This window comes from Curcuma longa, chromosome 5 (assembly GCF_044706935.1).
Source record: "Curcuma longa cultivar G26 ecotype Majalengka, Jawa Barat chromosome 5, ITB_CL_G26_1.1, whole genome shotgun sequence".
NCBI classification, from domain to species: domain Eukaryota; kingdom Viridiplantae; phylum Streptophyta; class Magnoliopsida; order Zingiberales; family Zingiberaceae; genus Curcuma; species Curcuma longa.
This window is the reverse complement of record NC_133865.1, coordinates 4,347,282-4,365,507: the sequence shown is the minus strand read 5'-3', so window position 1 is coordinate 4,365,507 and position 18,226 is coordinate 4,347,282. Positions and strand designations below refer to the sequence as shown.

Sequence of the window (18,226 nt, the reverse complement as noted above, 5' to 3'; positions counted from 1 at the left end):
TTAAATTAATAATATTAATGATTATAATAAATTGATAATATATAAAAAAAATAAATATAATTTATTTATTTTTTTAAATTTAAACTAAATTTATATATTTTTAATAAAATAATTTATTAAAATAATTATTTAATAAAATAATTCATTTAATTAATTAATATAATTTATTAATTTTATTTTTTTTAAATTTAAAATCAATTTATATATATCTTAATAAAATAATTCATTAAAATAATTATTTGATTAAAATAATTCCTTAAAACAATTATTTTAATAAAATAATTTATTAAATTAATAAATATAATTTATTAATTTTATTTTAATAAAATAATTCATTAAATTAATAAATATAATTTGTTAATTTTATTTTCTAAATTTTAAAATATATTTTTATATATTTTAATAAAATAATTCATTAAAATAATTATTTTAATAAAATAATTTATTAAATTAATAAATATAATTTATTAATTATATTTTTTAATTTAAAATAAATTATCTCTTTTAAATTTATAAGTTTTTTAAATTAAAATTTATTAAATTAATTAATTTAGTTTCAATTAGGTTTCACGATATATTTCAATTAACTCAGTTTTAAAATTAAAGGGTAATCATGGAAATTTTTTTTGTTAATATCCAGAATCATAGAAAATCTTAGGCTGCCAAGGTAATTATATTTTTGAGTTATAACTCATTTGCTGATGTGACGATAATGCTGCATTACTTGAAAATTGATCATAACATAAATCAAATAAGATATTATCAATAACCTTGAGCGACTTAGATATGAAAAAAAGGAACCAAGTTTGAAGGAACCTGACGGGGAAGTACCAAAGTTGAAGGAACCAAAACAATTGTGTCAGTTCAGTCGCGTCTCTTCATGGTGTTCCTTCTTATCATAACCATTATGCAGGGATTATTTATGATGCTTTTTTTAGTTGATATCATATCTCCAATTTACGTTGATGTGATGTCTTCTAATATTTATGTTCCTGCTTGAAATCATCTTAGGGCAGCCCAGTACACGAAACTCCCGCCATTAGACCCGACCACGGGCCGGGTCCAGCCCGGACCCGGCCCGGACCCGGACCCGGACCAGGTCAACGTAGCCATGCGGGGTCCGGGGAAAGGATCCATTGTACGCAGCCTTACCTTGCCTTTGGCAAGAGGCTGTTTTCAGGATTTGAACCCGTGACCTCTAGGTTACATGACAGCAACCTTACCGTTGCGTCAAGACTCCCCTTCTCCTGCTTGAAATCATCTATGGATGGCTAATGATGGTGAAAGGTTTGATCCAAATAGCGTAGATTTATCAGTGATTTTCGATCAAACCTACTGATCGACCTAGAAAGCTCAGATTACTTATTTCAAATCTTGTGGGTTTCTTAGGTCACAAGGAGTCCCAAAGTACTCTCCATTATTTATTTTAAGTCCCCTAGTATTATGTTAATTTTCAACCCAAGCGTTCTTGCTGAAGACTCATTTCTCCTTAGTACTATTAGGGAAGCTCGAAAATAGTAAAGGAGGGCACATTTAGTCTTCTTGGCACTTCGAAAACTCACAAGACTTAAAATTGGTGCAATCGAAGCTCTCTAAGTCAATTAGTAGATTTTAACCGAAATCCATGGATGAACCTAGACTATTTGAATTTCTACGAATTTGCAACCACATGAAAGAGTAGAAGAATTTGGAGAAGGTAGATTTAATTCAAATCTTGATTCTGATTTTAATAGTTAAATTAAAAAATAAATTTAAGTTGTATAAATCGATAAGTAAGAGAGAAAGAAAAAAAAGGAATTTACTTTTAATGAACAGAGAAATAGAGAGGGGAGAGATGTTGAGGTTGTATGTGCTCAAATCATAGAAATAATTTTTATATTTAATGGTAAGAGAGATTTACTTTCTATCAGTGATAAGAGAGGAGAGGAAAGACAAGAGATATTAAAGTTGTATGTATCCAAACTATATAAATAATTTTTATATTTAATTTTTTAAATATGATATGCTTTGAGAATCGACATGGATAAAGTTAATATTTTTTAGGAGGGATAGAATGGGAAAGTTCATTGTAAATCAGTATGCTCTTTGATCATTTTGAAAGTACAATGCGTGATTTAAAATTTTTTCAAATCTATGTACGAGCTTAGTAAATCATCATTTTAAATATAGAAGATTAAAAAGATATTTGATAAAAAATGAATTCTATAATTTTAATTTAAATATATTTAAATTAAAATTCGAATAACTGAAATTAAAATTAAAGTTTGAACTCGAATTTCACTTCCAAACGAATTAAGAGTGTCAAAAATAAATTCGATCCGATAATCTTACTCAAATCGATATGAAAAATATCAGATTAGGATCAAGAGTTTTCAAATTCAAATTGGGGGAGTTCGGGTTGAGTTGAGTTCGATTTGGATTCGAATGGATTCATGTTGATCCGAATTAATTTAAATTTAAAATTTAAAGAATTTTTTTAAGTTAAATTAAATTTTATTTTGGAAATATATATAATACGACAACAATATTAAAATAAAAGTGATGAATATTAATTTTTTTAAAATTAAATTAAATCAGTTGGATTATTCGGATGGATCGATTGCGTGAATTTGAGTTAGGATTTTTCAAGGGTCATCCATCCTCTTGCTCATGCACGTTTAACTTTAAAGTTTTGATGAGATTCGGTGCATTAGTGTTGGTATGATTGCATTCGGAGCATAATTGAGTTGGTTACGATGGGACAAATTTGTTGAAATGAACAAGGATCAAATTTTGGTCCCCTCCTCCGTCGTGGTCAACTGTAACTTTTCGATTTATCTTTTCATAAATAATCATAAGATCGATCGTATAGGATCGTTGGACGGTGAATTTCATCATTTCGAATTTTTCAAATCGGATTCAAATTGAGAATTTTTTTATAATATTTGCTGAATCAAAATCATTTATATTTTAAATGGAATATGAATATTTTACCCCGAAGCGCCGCCCACGCGACTGCAATCATCCCCTCCATGACTCTGAATCCCTCACCCACCTCCCTCCCTCCCTCCCATTTCTTCAACCACCTCCTTTGCGTGAGCGCCACAACACTCGCTCGCTCTCACCTTCCACCTAAAAGAAGGTCATTTAACAATTCCTTCTATAGCCAGAGCTCCACCAACGAAGGCATCATTAATGCCCTCTCATTCGTCATCACCCCTTTCTTTAATCCCTTCATGCCTGCGGAACTGGAAAGGCGGCCATGTGCCGCTTCTTCTCCCCCACTGCTGTTCTCCCCCATTTCCAGATCATAGTCGTTTTGCTGAGAGAGCGACAGTGCCGGAAGCAAAAGACGGGATTTTGACCAGGCAGGGATGGCCACGGAGACCGAGTATTATGACGTTCTTGGCGTCAGTCCGTCGGCTTCGGAGGAGGAGATTCGCAAAGCTTACTATCTAAAGGTGGTTCTTTTAACAGTCCTTTTCCCTTTGTATTATGTATCACCCTTCGTGGAGTGAAATCTATGGGCTTTCTGGGTTTAATTTATTATTTTTCAATGATTTGTTGAACGGTTCAGGCAAGACAAGTTCATCCGGACAAGAATCCAAATGATCCGAAAGCTGCAGAAAAATTTCAGGCAAGTTCAGCTCATTTTGATATGATGGCATCAAAGAGCAATAGGTTTGAATGACTTTTCAACTTTAATAGTGGTATTGTTTGAAGCTTGTCGAGTTGTTGTTTCTGTATGTTTGGACAGACACTTGGGGAAGCATATCAGGTGTTGGGTGATCCAGTGCAGAGAAAAGCTTATGATGGTTTTGGTAAAGAAAGTGTGTCGAGGTGAGCAATTCCATTCTTCATAGATCCATGGTCTTCTTCGTGTCCTAAATTTAGCTCACAGTTCCCACCCATATAGTAGTTGATATACGTTTCTTTCAACAAGGAAGAGACCATGAGAATGCAATTGTTGCAAATTTGCAATCACGCTTTTGAATTAACCAGTTCATGGTGTGAAGCCAATTTGATGTACTTCTGTCCTTCTAAAACCTGAAACATAGCAAGTTAAGGCTGGAGAAAGTTAAGATATTTTGCTCAAGCAGAAAACATAGAAAAAATTATGTTTCTAAAATTTTCATCAAAATCCATGCCTAGAAGATTGGTCAACACTCCTCATAAATGTTGAGAGGGGATAATAAGTTCAAGATTGTGTAATTAATTAGCTTAAAAATTTATGCCTCAATAGTTGATTGTTTTCATTCGCGTCACTAATGTGCCACTAGACCAAAAATTAGACTAAGAATCTACTCCATTACTTATATTGCCAGATTTATGGCTGGTGCCTGTAATTTCCACATTTTCTGCTGCTCTATGCTCTTCCAATTGTACCAGAAAGAATGAGATTCAATTACCTAGAGATTAACAGTCTATCCATGTCCCAAATAGTTTGGGTACCTGCTTGTGGTTGTTGACTAATTGGTTTTCTGTGTTCTTAATATTACTTCTGTTAGTTCAAACATCCAAATCATTATTTATGGTAAAGTCAGACTTGAGGAAATGATGGTTTAAACTGTAAGTTATTTGGTTTTCTAGGTTTATTTTATTGATATTTTTTTCCCTTCAATTTTTCAGGGAAAATATGTTAGATGCCACAGCCATATTTACCCTTCTTTTTGGAAGTGAACTTTTTGAAAATTACATAGGGTACCTTGCTGTGGCCTCAATGGCATCATTTGAATTGATGAGCGAAAATGAAAGTCCAGAGAAACTTCAAGATAGATTGAAGGTGTGTGCAAAAGATTGTTCTTTTTCTAGTTATGACAACTATTTTCTGATTCTAAGATTATCCCTATTTCAATTTTGATAGAATTTAATCTCTTTCTAGTTAGTTATGCTGGAACTTGGAAAAGGATTGTCTCAATTGTAGAAACTGAGTTTTTTTTCTCAGAAACACAGAGGGAGACCTCAGTACAAACTCGTTATGCTGAGGCACTATTTACATTTTCTGTTGGCTTTTTGTTGATAAAATGTTTGAGATTGGATCCCCTTTATAAGGATGGTTTATGCAAAAACTGCCCATTAATTTTTTTTTCTAACTTATTTTCATGTATTTGTAAAGAACTGTTTTTAATGATACTAAGGCACTTTGTGCTTGCCCATGACTGACTGTTTTACATGTCTTTGTCATATTCACAACTGTGTTGCCCTCTTTATTATCATGTAGGCTGTGCAGACAGAAAGAGAAGAGAAACTTGCCAGGTTCTTGAAAGATTTTCTCAATCAATATGTTTGTGGTGATAAAGAAGGATTCTTTCATCGTGCAGAGTCTGAAGCAAAGAGGCTTACCAACACAGGTTGGTTTCTGACTGACTTCTGTTTTGTCAAATCCATAATTTGATTTGATAAATTTGGCAAATTGCATCTCATACTCAATTCAGATGTTTCATTTACAATATACCTTGCATAATCAGATCCTCTACTGAAGTGCATTTTCTAAATATGTATTTTCTCTACATTTCTAAATTAATTCTAAGCACATGCTTTGTATGCAAGAGTGATACTAAACTTCTCAGATTATGGGAGGGTGGTTACTATCTGTCTTGCAAGAGCCACAATTCCCTTTCCTCTGCATATAGGCTTGAATTCATTAAATTAGATGTCTTAAGATGCTGTGTCTTTAAATCTTCCACCTTTTTTCACTGATCAATGTTCAACGGCAGCCTTCGGAGTGGAGATTCTACAGACAATTGGTTATGTATATGCAAGACAGGCTGCCAAGGAGCTAGGCAAGAAGGTAATGTATCTTGGTGTGCCATTCTTTGCTGAATGGGTGAGAAACAAGGGACATTTCTGGAAATCACAAATATCAGCAGCTAAAGGTCTCAAATTGGTCCTTCATTTTTTGTTGATTTTTAAGATACTTTATTCACACAACTAACTCGACCATTAAACATTAAACTCTGAATAGGTGCTTTCCAGCTACTGCAGATTCAAGAAGATATATGCAGGCAACTCAACAAAGATGCCACAATTACAGAAAAGGATGTCGAATATCATATGAGGATGAACAAGGACTTGATGGTTGATTCATTGTGGAAACTGAATGTTGTCGATATTGAAATGACACTTCTACATGTCTGCCAAATGGTATGATACTGATTATGGATAGTTAATACAGGAATGTGTACTAAGCTCCAAACTACATTTAAAACCACTCTAGTTTTGGCAGCAGGCATTGTAGCATAAAAAGCATTCTTGATTGTCTGTTTACCATAATGTCAAAATTTATTCGTTTGATTTTACACTACCATTATTGAGTACAGAAACAAAACTTCTCCTTGAATTCTGTATTGTCCATCATAATATCTTACTTTATCTTACGTTAACTGAAACAATTGTAGGTTTTGCAAGAAAACAATGTCAAGAAGGAGGAACTAAAGTACCGTATGGTAGCTTTAAAAATTCTTGGAAAGATTTTCCAGGTGAATAATAACTCCAGCTTTTCTATTCATTTGTGATTTAAAATTATAAATTCTAGCATGCCTAGCAACTGCCCTTGTTGAAATACAATTGATCATTGCATGTAACATTGAGTTATGCTACATTTTGTTGCTTATCCCATGCTTAGCTTTGATGCAGTTATTGTTCAAAATCTGTCTTCTCTTGACCCTAGTGTATGAACACAACTACCAGGAGACGCTCTTCATTATAAAACTCAAAATCCTTAAAATTTAAGAAAAAACTAATGCACATCAAAAAGTAATACGGTAAACATCGCAAAAATAACCTATGCTTAGAAATCTGGTTGATGTGCCAATAAACTGACTCTTTTTAGAGTCTCTTATAATGTACAGGGTGTGATGTGGCATACCTGTTCCTAGATTTAACTAATAATACATATCTCATAGGTGCATTCAAGATGCAGATGAAGGCAGATTGAATCCAATCACAAGAGCCTCGACTTGGAAGGAGAATGAAATTAGGGTTTTTCTTAAGGTTGGGTTTTTATTGCTGATGCTGCAAGAGGCAAAAAAAAAAAAAACCACTGAAATCAAACTTTCAATCTGTAAACCTCAAAAAGCTGGTAGGTTGGGTTGCAACAGTGCAATAAACTGTTTCAACAAAAATCTCAATGCGTGAAAAAAAAAATATTTTACAAAGACAACCATTTTAATTAAAATAAACTATTTCGTAAATCTTTGTCACACATATAAAAGCATGGGTCAACTATGTGCACCCCACTAGGCATCTCACCCTGCATTAACTCATGCTAATGCCTATATTCGGGGTTTGGTGCATACACAAATTAACTCAATTCATACCTATACGTACCTATATCTCTATAGTTGTCAAAATGATACTATTATGATTCAGATACATTACCATTTACATGCAAAATGATACAGATTTTATATATGAATTGAGAATAAAAAGAGCTATAATTCTTCAGTTATATTCAATAAACTAATTTATTTTATCAATTCTAAAATGAGAAAGAAAATTTATCAAAGTTTAATTTAATTAATTGAAGATGAGTCTAACCATTATGAAATTGAATTAAACTCTATGTCATAATTAAATTTAAATCATTATAAAAGACAAAAGATAATAAATTTTATTTATGTTATACAAAAAATAATATAAAGGTTGAAGAGAGTAGAATTTTAAATTCAGTGATAACATAGAAATAATCACATAGAGGCACAAAGTAATGAATAGTCAAGGAAGGTGGATTTTCTAGTGCATGAGACAACCTTAACTACATTATGCACCATGCACAATAGATATACGTAGAGGTTGCTTTACAAACCCCCTTTTGTCCTCTCTTCTTCTGGACGTGGTGGATCCAAACAAAATTTTAGTTGAAATCTCTTTCACAAATCCAACATGTAAAACTTCTCTGATCATAATTTGTTAGAAATCTATCTGAATTCATAAGTTTGAAGATCGGAGGCTATATTTTAAAGTTACATATAATTTTAGATGTCATGAATCATATAGGCTACTGTATGTGAATAGAATAGATTTAGACCTTTACTCCGTTCAGTAATTGCTAGTTACCTGTATATGGTGCCAGGATTATGCACATAAGTCTCTAATCAGGATTGTTAAAAAATGAACAGGTTAATTTAATAACTATTTGCTCTTCCAAAAGGATAACACTAGAAATAAACCTGTTTGAACTTTGATGTTCAACATGAAGAAATTCATCTCTTTGAATCTCAAAAAGTAATATGCACTTAGTTGTATCCAGTTTGCCACATTTACAATATTCCTTCTATAGCTTAACTCCACTTGTGAATGGTTTCCTTTTTGTTGTCTTCAGGGTTGCCCTTTGAAGAAGGAAAAGTATGCCTTGCCTGCTCCGATCGCAAAAGAAAAAATAGTTCAAGATGATGATGACACCGATTCTGATTGTAGTTCAGTTGAGGATTATCCAAGGAGGCTTCCATATCGAACTCCATTTCTTACTCAGGTAAATCTATTCTGAATCCTGTTTTAGCATCAATTTCTTGATTATTGTGCAGCAAAACAAATCAAAAAGTTGGTTGACGTATAGACTTGACCAATCTCAAACTGCTATTAGAGTTTGATTTTGTCCTTATCAGAAATAAACACACCTGAAGCAGTTCTTGGTACAAACAAAAGCTTAACCTTTTTTTTTTTTTTTTTTTTGTTTTTTTTTGTTTCAGGGCATTGGAAGATTCTTTAGATGCATTTGTAACCCAGCATATGATGTGGACGACGATCCTGAGCCACCCATCAAATGATGCTGAGGTGAGTTCCATGTTGATTTTGATGACTTCAGTGCTCGAAAAATCAAAGTAGACGCAGTGAAGTGCAGTCGTGTATAGAGATCAGTAAAATTTAGCATTATTTATGTGTAAAGGCAGTTTATTTGGCTCAATCTCTTGACACCTAAATACAATCTTCATTGTTTGATTTAAATTCCAATGTGCAAATCGAACAGAGCTATGTAACACTTTTTCTTTCTTTCTTTAATCGAGTGGTTTAAATTATTCAGAATGGATTTCCTTAGAGTGGTGCAGGTGTCTGTTTAATATCAACAAGAGTTTGTTTTCTAATTTGGCATCGAGTTGATTTCTTATGATCTTCCTTTGAGAGGATTCACAAACCATTTAGAATGTGAGCAATCCCTCTTTACGAAATCCTATAGGACAGTTGAGCTAAGAACATGCAGCTGATGTTGGCAAATCATCATCGAGCTAAGGACTTTGTAGAAAGAATACTTTTTCAAAAATAAAATAATATTATAATATAACTTTTATATTAAAAATATCTTTATTTCAATATTATTATCACAGCAACAACAGCTAATGCAACACCAAGTTTATAAAAGCTCTGAATCTTCAACTTGGTGAAAGCAGTCATTGCGGTACGTTCAACATTTGAAGTCCTTGTTGCCTTTGTCTGATTTCAGTGGTTTCAGTTATATCTTTTTCAGAAACTTTCATAATGAAAATGAGAGTTATAAGAAATTGACAACCATGATTAGCATACCATGACTTTGTCAAGTCATTACACAAACAATTATTCAACTGTACATTGTAATCAGATCAGAACACTGATATAAAAGCTCCATTTTATATAATGATGATTTATCGCTACTGATTAAGAACACTAATGCTAAGTTTTTCTAACTATAAACTGTACTACTACTGTTAATTTCAAAATATAATTACATACCTTACCTACCTCTTCGTGGTTTCAGGTTACATGCCTCCAGTTACTCCAACTAGAACAGACGAAGAAGGAACACTGCATGCCTGCTTCAGCTTCATCTCCTTCACCGCATTCACCCAAAAGCTAAAGCTCGATCTTGGAGCCAACACGTCGATTGACACCTCCTTTCTCTCAATCAATCCATTTGCGTAGCTCTCAAAGCCATTGATGTTCTCCCAAAGCTTCACCAACTTGGTGGGGTTTTTCTCGCCCTGAGCATTCTCGATCCATTCTCTTGCTTCTTCCACCTTGGCCCAGAAACATGAGTCCTGCGTCAGCCCAGCAAACTTGCTCCTCTTCCGGTTGGCAGCCTTCTCAGAGGACTCCTTGTCCTCATTCCACCATTTGTCAAACACCTCATACCTCCTCTCCCTGCCATGGTTCAGGTAGTGGCCCCTGGTCTTGTAGTGCTGGCACCGGTAGTATTCGGCAATGTCCAGGGGCTCAACTAGGAGCTTGTAGAATTGAGCAGCATTGACCCACTTGTCGCGCTTCAAGAAGTTGTGTGGTAGCTTGTTGTCTTGCAGCATAGAGAGTAGCCCGTCCCAGAAATGCCCAAGCTTGATGCGGTTTATATTAACCTTTCCATCACGCTTGGGCGCCTTCCGGAGCTTGAAACAATCATAGTAGCCCATGTCACCATCACACAAGTCCTTGTACCACTCAATCTGGGCACGGCATGGTGTCACCTTGGCTAGCTTTATAGCTAGGCTGGCACTGTTTAGATTCGGGCGCCGACACATGCTCAATTCAAGCCATTCTCGTGCCTCCATGGCCCCCATGTCCTGTTATATTGAACTACTGGTAAGTCATTGGGTTAAGGTTTCAGAATCTCAAACGCAGCAATGTCAGAGCAAAATTAGACATTCATCTCAGTTAAGTAGACTGCTTATTTTTCAACATATAAATGTATATTTTAAAAGCATACCTTGATTTTTTTTCCCCCTAATACTGTGAAAGGAAGACAATTGAAGACCAACTGACTATTTTTAAAGAGAAGAAAAGACTAATAGTATAAAAAATAGCAATCTACCTGGACTCCAATGCCTGATGCCTCCAGTGCCAGTGAGACCCCCACGCTATAGTTAGACTTGGTTTCATATTCTTCAGAGTGGAGTCTCTTCTTGAATTGTAGGTTTTCTGATAACTTTGACACAAGATCCCCATAGGAAATGTGCTGCTCCTCAATGCTGCTACTCGCATCACCTGTCATGAACGTTAGTTGGAGCATCTTCAAAACAGTCAGTGGATCACTGATGCACACTGCTCCTTCTGTGGAGCACAAAGCATAGTTTCCAAATGGTCGATAAGAACCCATGTAATGCTTCTGCTCTGCTGCTGCTTCACTGACATGCATAGATATATATTGATGCAGCTCTGCTTTCTGGTCGTCAGACAAGCCTAATGTGGATCTTGAGGACTGAGGATTACACATTGAAACTCGCCATGATTGCATGAGATTGTGAATTAAGGTAGTAAACTGGTTAGGCATGGAGTTGAGAGGGCAAAAGAGCAGCCTTGGCATGATGTCATGCTGTGCGACAACATGACAGAACCTTCCACCCCATCGTTCTCTAAGAATTGCTCGAGAAAGTGTTTCATTCCCTATCATTGGGCTCCCAAATGTGATGCAGAGGAGTGAAGCAGGCGTTGGAGCATTTGCCCGAGCAGATGATGCACATAGGAAATAGAGACCCAAAAGGGAGGCCACGCAACCACCCACAGAGTGGCCAGTCAATACTACGGACTTGTTTTTGGTCTCTGATATCAGCACCTAAGCATTGCAAGAAAAGAAATAACCACAAATCTACATAGGCAAAATAACATGTTATTTTGATATTAACAAATACAAGTTATGTCGACAAAGCATCATGGTATATCCTTGAAAAAATAAAATCCGATTAGCATAATATTGCATCTTACCGGATCAATTTTAGTTATTAAAACTCGGGAGGGATGGTAAATGGTATACATGACATGTGGAATGAATTGCAGTAACAACTTTTAATACTGACGAAATTAAAAACAAAAGGCGTGTAGAACAGATCGCATGATAATTTGATGGTGGAAAGCAGGTCAAACTTGCAATAAATTTTCCTAATGTAAGACTGGACTTCGACAGGGAAGACTTTATTGGTCGACTTACTGGAACCTTCTCCAAGAATGGACAAATCAGCCTATTTTGACTGAAACTTGCTGACTCTCGTTGTTAGGAATGGCCAGTCTTTCTAGAGCATATAACGCAGCAATATTTATCTCTGCCTCTACTGTAGAGCTTATAGACATGAACAGAAATAACATTAAACAAGGATGCCATGGCAAAAACCTTCTTTTGTAACAGGAAAAAAAGAAACGAAAATTTTGATGTATTTGCAGTCTGCAAGGCTTAAAGACGTAGAGTGCATCTTTAGTTCTCTCTGGACCCATCAAAACAAGCTTGTTCACATGTGAAGTAATCATTTTTCAAGTTGTCCATGATTAAATCAGTCTTGAAGAAAAACAAGAGTCACAAGTCTCATGGCCAGATTGCCATACTTTAACAGTAGAAGGTGCTACACCTAAAGGTTGTGCTGATATTTGACTTCCAATACCTTGCGGCAATTGACACCAAGGAAGGTGGCGCATACATCTCAAAGTCCAAAGATCAATTTTTTGCCCCCACTCAACAAAGGGAAAAAGACCATCATATCCAAGTAATGATGCAATTTAGGAGATTTGGGGAAATAAAAAAACGACCCTAATTTGATTAAATTTGGAGCATAGGAAACCCTAATCCAAGAAAGAAAAAAATCGAGGGCAGACCTGGAACTCGGAGCTGTGGTACAAGCTCATAAACAGGCGGAGGGCACCGGCCTGGAGGAGCACCGGCGGCGGCTGCCCGTCTTCGTCCCCTTCGCCTCCTCCCAGCAGCGCAAAGAGCTCGCGAGCGCCACTGTATAGGGGAACAGGCTCGAAGAACCCGCCGTCGAGGCCAGACGAGGCCGCGGACGTCGAAGCGTCGGTATGAGCACCGGAGAAGGCGACGAAGACCGCGTCGTCGCTCCTGTCGAGGACGAAGGTCGCGCTTCCGGCATTGGCACGCAGGGAGCGGCTCCACGCCTGAGTCAGCAAAGGGGAGGAGGCGAGGAGAGCGCCGAGGACGTGGCTCGTCTCGAACCTTTAAGAGAAGCCAAATCAAGAGAAAGCGAGAAGGGAAGAGGCGATAGGATTGAGCTGTAGAAACTTACAGGGAGCGCTCCGCCTCCGCCCTGGAATCCATCGCCGTTGCTGGAGGTCGAATTCAGCGGCGAGGAGGAAGAGGGGAACTTGATATTTGGGGAAAGAGAACTAACATCGTTGTGCACACTTTCAACGCACTGATTGAGAGAGAGAGAGATCGTTGTTTCTTTTTTTAGCTTAAAATGTGAAAGCAAAGCACGGTACGCTTTGGTTGGGAAAAGCACCATTATTTTCAACAAATTTCATTTCACCCCCTCCCCTGGTGGCTCCCTTTCTTTTAAAAATATACCTTATAGTTTTAAAACTGTAACAATACCCCTACTGACATAAAGGAAAATGGATAAACATTATTATCATTTCCATCGCGATGCCTTTTAAAAAAATTTGATAAAGATTATTTTAATATACTAATATTTCATCGTATGATAATTTTAATTTAATTTAAATAATTTTATAAGTAGTTAGGGTTTAGAATTTAGGATTATGATTTTAATTGGTATGATGTACCAATATGAAGATATTTTCAAAATAAATGTGTTGGAGTTATTTTAATATTTAAAAAAAGTATATATATATATATATATATATATATATATATATATATATATATGCTGATATCCTATGCAATTCTTCATCCTCTATTGTCACCATGACCTTGTCATGTAATTTTTGTTTTTATTACTTTTATCTTCGTTGCTCAAGCCGATGCTTCCCTTGTGCAATTAGATTTTTCTCTCACAATAAAGTTCTTCGCCCTCTCGCTTTCGTCGTCCTCATCGCCATACACCCCTGCCCTGATCATCCTCTTGCCTCTCGCCCTAGCTCCCTTGTCGCCAAATGCCCCTCGCCCTCGCCACAAGACTCCTTTAAACGCCCCAAACGCTACTGCCACCCCTCGCCCTCGCCACAAGACTCCTTTAAACGCCCCAAACGCTACTGCCACCCCTCGCCCTCGTTATCAAACGCCCTCTCACCCTCGCCGCTAGGCTCCGCCATCTGCCCCATATGCGACTACCACCCCTCGCCCTCATTGCCAAACACCCTCTAGCCCTCACTGCTAGAGTCCGCCAAACACCCCAGACATGACTAGATGTGACTGTCACCCCTCGCGCTCGTCACTAGACACCCTCTTGCCCTCGTCGCTAGGCACCCTCTCACCCTCATTGCACACTACAAAAAAACCCTTAATTAGCGACGAAATTTGCGACGAATTTTTAAAAAAAAATTCGTCGCAAAACGTTTTGCAACGAACTTTGCGACGAATCCTAGTTCGTTGGTATAAACTCGTCACCAATTTTTGCGATGAAAATTTTGTATTTCGTCGCAAATTTTAGCGACGAAAAGCTATTTTCGTCGCCAAATTCGTTGCAAATCTGCGACGAATTTATGTTCGTCGCAGATTTGCAACGAATCAAATTCGTCGCAAATCTGCAACGAAAACAGAATTCGTCGCTAATATGCAACGAACTTAAATTCGTCGCAGAATTCGTCGCAGATTTGCAACGAATTTCATTTTCGTCGCAAATTTGCGACGAATAAAATTCGTTGCAAATCTGCGACGAAACAAGAATTCGTCGCAGATTTGCGACGAATATGAATTCGTCGCAGATTTGCAACGAATTTGTATCGTCGCAGATTTGCAACGAATTTTATTCGTCGCAGATTTGCGACGAAAATGAAATTCGTTGCAAATCTGCGACGAATTCTGCAACGAAAATGGTTTTCGTTGCAAAATATCACTACGATAGATTTGCGACGAATTTATTTTCGTCGCAGAATTCGTCGCAAATCTGCAACGAATTCCATTTTCATTGTAAAATTTATCGCAAAATTTAAAAAATAATTCATATTCTATTATACATAAAATATCAATCCAACCGGATCGATTCACAAATTATATAGAATCTATCGTCGCAAATATTAACATCCACATCCACAATATAATACACAATCAATAACAAAATTCATTTCAATATCAACATCCATATAACATTAATAACAAAGATCCAAATGATACAATCCATACAAAGATCCAAATGCTACAATACATACAAAGATCAACAATAGACATGTGTACATGTTTATAAGTCCAAACCAACATCATATCAACGTGTGTACATCAACAAGCTGGATGATGACTTCTTTACTCTGGTACAATGTCAGATTTTGTTCTCCAGAGACTGCTGCTAAGTGAGGTCTCTACTTGAGAATTGTGGACCCATTCACCGATCGCCACGCAAGCATCCCCAACGGCACTGAGACAAAATAAGAATAAGAATAATTACCAAAGTGAAGCACTCAAAGATTTACCAGAACAGGTTGTACAAACACCGTCATTCCACATGCAAGTTTTAAGCAAGTCACTGAATTGTATTTCGACAACAAAATGTCAAAAAGTGAAGCACCAGCTATCTACAAACATTTAAAAGAGGCTATTAATCACAGAGAACTGAGGTAGTTGTTAAATGAACTGTCAGGTGCTAAAGTTGCAACAGAAATCAAACATGAGCAGGAGAATTACCAAGTTGCCATAGCTTGTTGGACCAACCATGTGCTGAACAATAGCTTGTTGGATACGGAATATCTGCAGTGATCTTTTAAATTTAAAAATACTGGTGAATTTTCTCACTAGTATTATTTCACTATGAAATCAAACGAGTTTCATTCACATTAAATAACCACTTGTCTACAATAATAAATAAAATGGTTTCCAAACTGAATTGAATGAGAATGATCAATCTGAATTGAATAGATAGTTCGAATTGTACTTGAGAATCCAAACTTTCCGAAATCTCAAGCAAACCTCAAGCTCATGTTTTTAATGTATAGATTGTTCATTTTGACTTTGGAAAAGAAGACATATGATCTACTTATCCAATACAAAAAAAAGAGAAACCAAAGGAAAGGGATGCTAGCAACCGACCTGATTGACGAGCTGCTGGGGCTGCATGACCCGATCGACTAGAGACCGCGGCCTCGAGCTCGAACTCCTAGGAAGCACTTGCCTCTTCTGTCAAGTAGTAACAGCGAAAAAATCATGTCAAAGAAATACCCTGGTTATCTTCCATTTATTAAAATCATAGAAAAACAAAGATTTTCATCAGTACTTAAAAAAGAAATTAACTATTAACAAAAAATGGGATTGCCTAAAAATTGAAAACCTGGTAAAGCAGCGTGATGGAGAAGGCAGGCGTCGCGATGGAGAAGGCAGGCCGGAGCTCGCGGCCTGCGCCTCGCTGCCAGCGACCAGCAGCCGTCGCGGTCGGCAAGCGTCGCTTCCTCAACCTATGCGGCGTCGAGCAGCGCGATGGAGAAGGAATAGAAGGGGGGAAATCGCTTACCTAGCTTGGAGCTACCTTCGTTGAAGAAAGGAGAGAAGCTGTGGCTGATTTTCGGCTGTTTTCGGCGGCAGCGTGAACAGATCGCGCGAGAGAAAGGAGGGGAAGAGAAAATCGGTAAGTGGGAATCGGGCCACCAGCCGGCGCGGCCACCAGCCGCTGCGACCACCGGCACCCGCAGCCTGGCCTCGCTGCCAGCGGCCAGTAGCCGCCGCGGTCGGCAGGCGTCGCTTCCTCAACCTATGCGGCGTCGAGCAGCGCGATGGAGAAGGAAGAGAAGGGGGGAAATCGCTTACCTAGCTTGGAGCTACCTTCGTTGAAGAAAGGAGAGAAGCTGTGGCTGATTTTTGGCTGTTTCCGGCGGCAGCGAGAACAGATCGCGCGAGAGAAAGGAGGGGAAGAGAAAATCGGTAAGTGGGAATCGGGCCAGATCTAGGGTTTAAGTGAAAATTTTAGCGACGAAACGGATTCGTCGCAGAATTCGTTGCAATTTTGCGACGAAACGGAATTTCGTCGCCGATTTGGCAACGAAACAAGATTTCGTCGCCAAGTTTTGTCAAAATTATGGGCAAGGAGCGGGAATCGGGGAAATTTGGGGACGAAACTCGGTTTCGTTGCAAATTTCGTCGCAAAATTTGGCGACGAATTTGTATTTCGTCGCCAATTGGGCAAGGAGCTGAATTGGCGACGAACATCGAGTTTCGTCGCCAATTTGGCGACGAACAGCGAGTTTCGTCGCCAAATTGGCGACGAATTCTCCGTTCGTCGCAAAATTTCATCCCTATAAACCAATTTTTTAAATTATAATTTAGCGACCGAATCGGTTCAGTCGCTAATTTAGTTCGGTCGCTAAAGCGACCGAACGCCGGTTCGGTCGCTAAATTATAGCATTTGTCCCTAACTGCCAAATTGGGACGAATCTGGAATTCGTCCCTAATTTTTGCGACGAATTCTAGATTCATCCCTAAATTCGTCCCAAAATTAGGGACGAATCTAGAATTCGTCCCAAAATTAGGGACGAATCCAGAATTCGTCCCAAAATTTCATCCCTATAAATCAATTTTTTAAATTATAATTTAGCGACCGAATCGGAGTTCGGTCGCTAATTTAGCGACCGACTGGAATTCGGTCGCTAATTTAGCGACCGAATGCCGGTTCGGTCGCTAATTTAGCGACCGAACGCGCGTTCGATCGCTAAATTATAGCATTTGTCCCTAACTGCCAAATTGGGACGAATCTGGAATTCGTCCCTAATTTTTGCGACGAATTCTAGATTCGTCCCTAAATTCGTCCCAAAATTAGGGACGAATCGAGAATTCATCCCAAAATTAGGGACGAATCGAGAATTCGTCCCAAAATTAGGGACGAATCCAGAATTCGTCCCAAAATTTCACGACGAATTATGGATTCGTCCCTAATTTTGGGACGAATCCAGAATTCGTCCCTAATTTTGGGACGAATCCAGCATTTGTTGCAAAATTGGCGACGAACAATAAAATTCGTCGCCAATTTGGCGACGAACAAGATTTTCGTCGCCAAATTGGCGACGAACAATCAAATTTCGTCGCCAAAATTGACGACGAACACGATTTTCATCACAAAATTGGCGACGAACAGGATTGTCGTCGCCAATTTGGCAACGAACCAGATTTTCGTCGCCAAATTGGCGACGAACAATCATATTCGTCGCCGTTTTGGCGACGAACAAGATTTTCGTCGCCAATTTGGCGACGAAAATCCGGTTCGTTGCCAAATTGCGACTAATTTAGCGACGATTTATTTTTTTGCAACGAACTCAGCAACGAATTGATTGAGTTGCTAAATTAGCGACTAATATTGGATTCGTCGCAAAATTTGTTGCAAATTAGCAACGAAATGTGGATTTGTCCCAAATTTCGTTGCTAATTGGCGACGAAATTTTTTCGTCCCAAAAGTTCGTCGCAAAATAC

General features: G+C 37.6%; 2 protein-coding genes and 1 pseudogene across 2 annotated transcripts; 1 reads left to right on the top strand and 2 right to left on the bottom strand.

Moving 5' to 3' along the window:
• Positions 1-3,152: 3,152 nt before the first annotated feature.
• On the top strand, positions 3,153-8,952 carry LOC141829565 (chaperone protein dnaJ 10). Its single transcript, XM_074717076.1, has 10 exons — positions 3,153-3,440; positions 3,557-3,616; positions 3,737-3,819; positions 4,609-4,762; positions 5,201-5,330; positions 5,697-5,855; positions 5,945-6,123; positions 6,378-6,458; positions 8,303-8,452; positions 8,670-8,952. Exons 1-10 carry the CDS (start codon positions 3,354-3,356, stop codon positions 8,745-8,747), a joined length of 1,161 nt encoding a protein of 386 aa, XP_074573177.1. The 5' UTR covers positions 3,153-3,353; the 3' UTR covers positions 8,748-8,952.
• A 611-nt stretch (positions 8,953-9,563) lies between these two features.
• On the bottom strand, positions 9,564-13,095 carry LOC141829965 (lipase-like PAD4). Its single transcript, XM_074717426.1, has 4 exons — positions 12,948-13,095; positions 12,523-12,877; positions 10,754-11,494; positions 9,564-10,505 (listed from the first exon to the last, which is right to left on the bottom strand). Exons 1-4 carry the CDS (start codon positions 12,977-12,979, stop codon positions 9,711-9,713), a joined length of 1,923 nt encoding a protein of 640 aa, XP_074573527.1. The 5' UTR covers positions 12,980-13,095; the 3' UTR covers positions 9,564-9,710.
• A 2,755-nt stretch (positions 13,096-15,850) lies between these two features.
• Positions 15,851-18,226, bottom strand: part of LOC141829735 (cysteine proteinase inhibitor 12-like) — a 6,716-nt pseudogene continuing 4,340 nt past the window's right edge.

Bases quoted from the DNA above. Each gene is read 5' to 3' on its own strand.
- LOC141829965 (XM_074717426.1), bottom strand. From the start codon at position 12,979: ATGGATTCCAGGGCGGAGGCGGAGCGCTCCCT. The intron at 11,495-12,522 runs GTCTGCCCTCGA...TGCAATGCTTAG, and splicing joins ACCACAGCTCCGAGTTCCAG to GTGCTGATATCAGAGACCAA. The intron at 10,506-10,753 runs GTAGATTGCTAT...TCAATATAACAG, and splicing joins CATCAGGCATTGGAGTCCAG to GACATGGGGGCCATGGAGGC.
- LOC141829565 (XM_074717076.1), top strand. From the start codon at position 3,354: ATGGCCACGGAGACCGAGTATTATGACGTTCTTGGCGTCAGTCCGTCG. The intron at 4,763-5,200 runs GTGTGTGCAAAA...ATTATCATGTAG, and splicing joins AACTTCAAGATAGATTGAAG to GCTGTGCAGACAGAAAGAGA. The intron at 5,331-5,696 runs GTTGGTTTCTGA...GTTCAACGGCAG, and splicing joins AAAGAGGCTTACCAACACAG to CCTTCGGAGTGGAGATTCTA.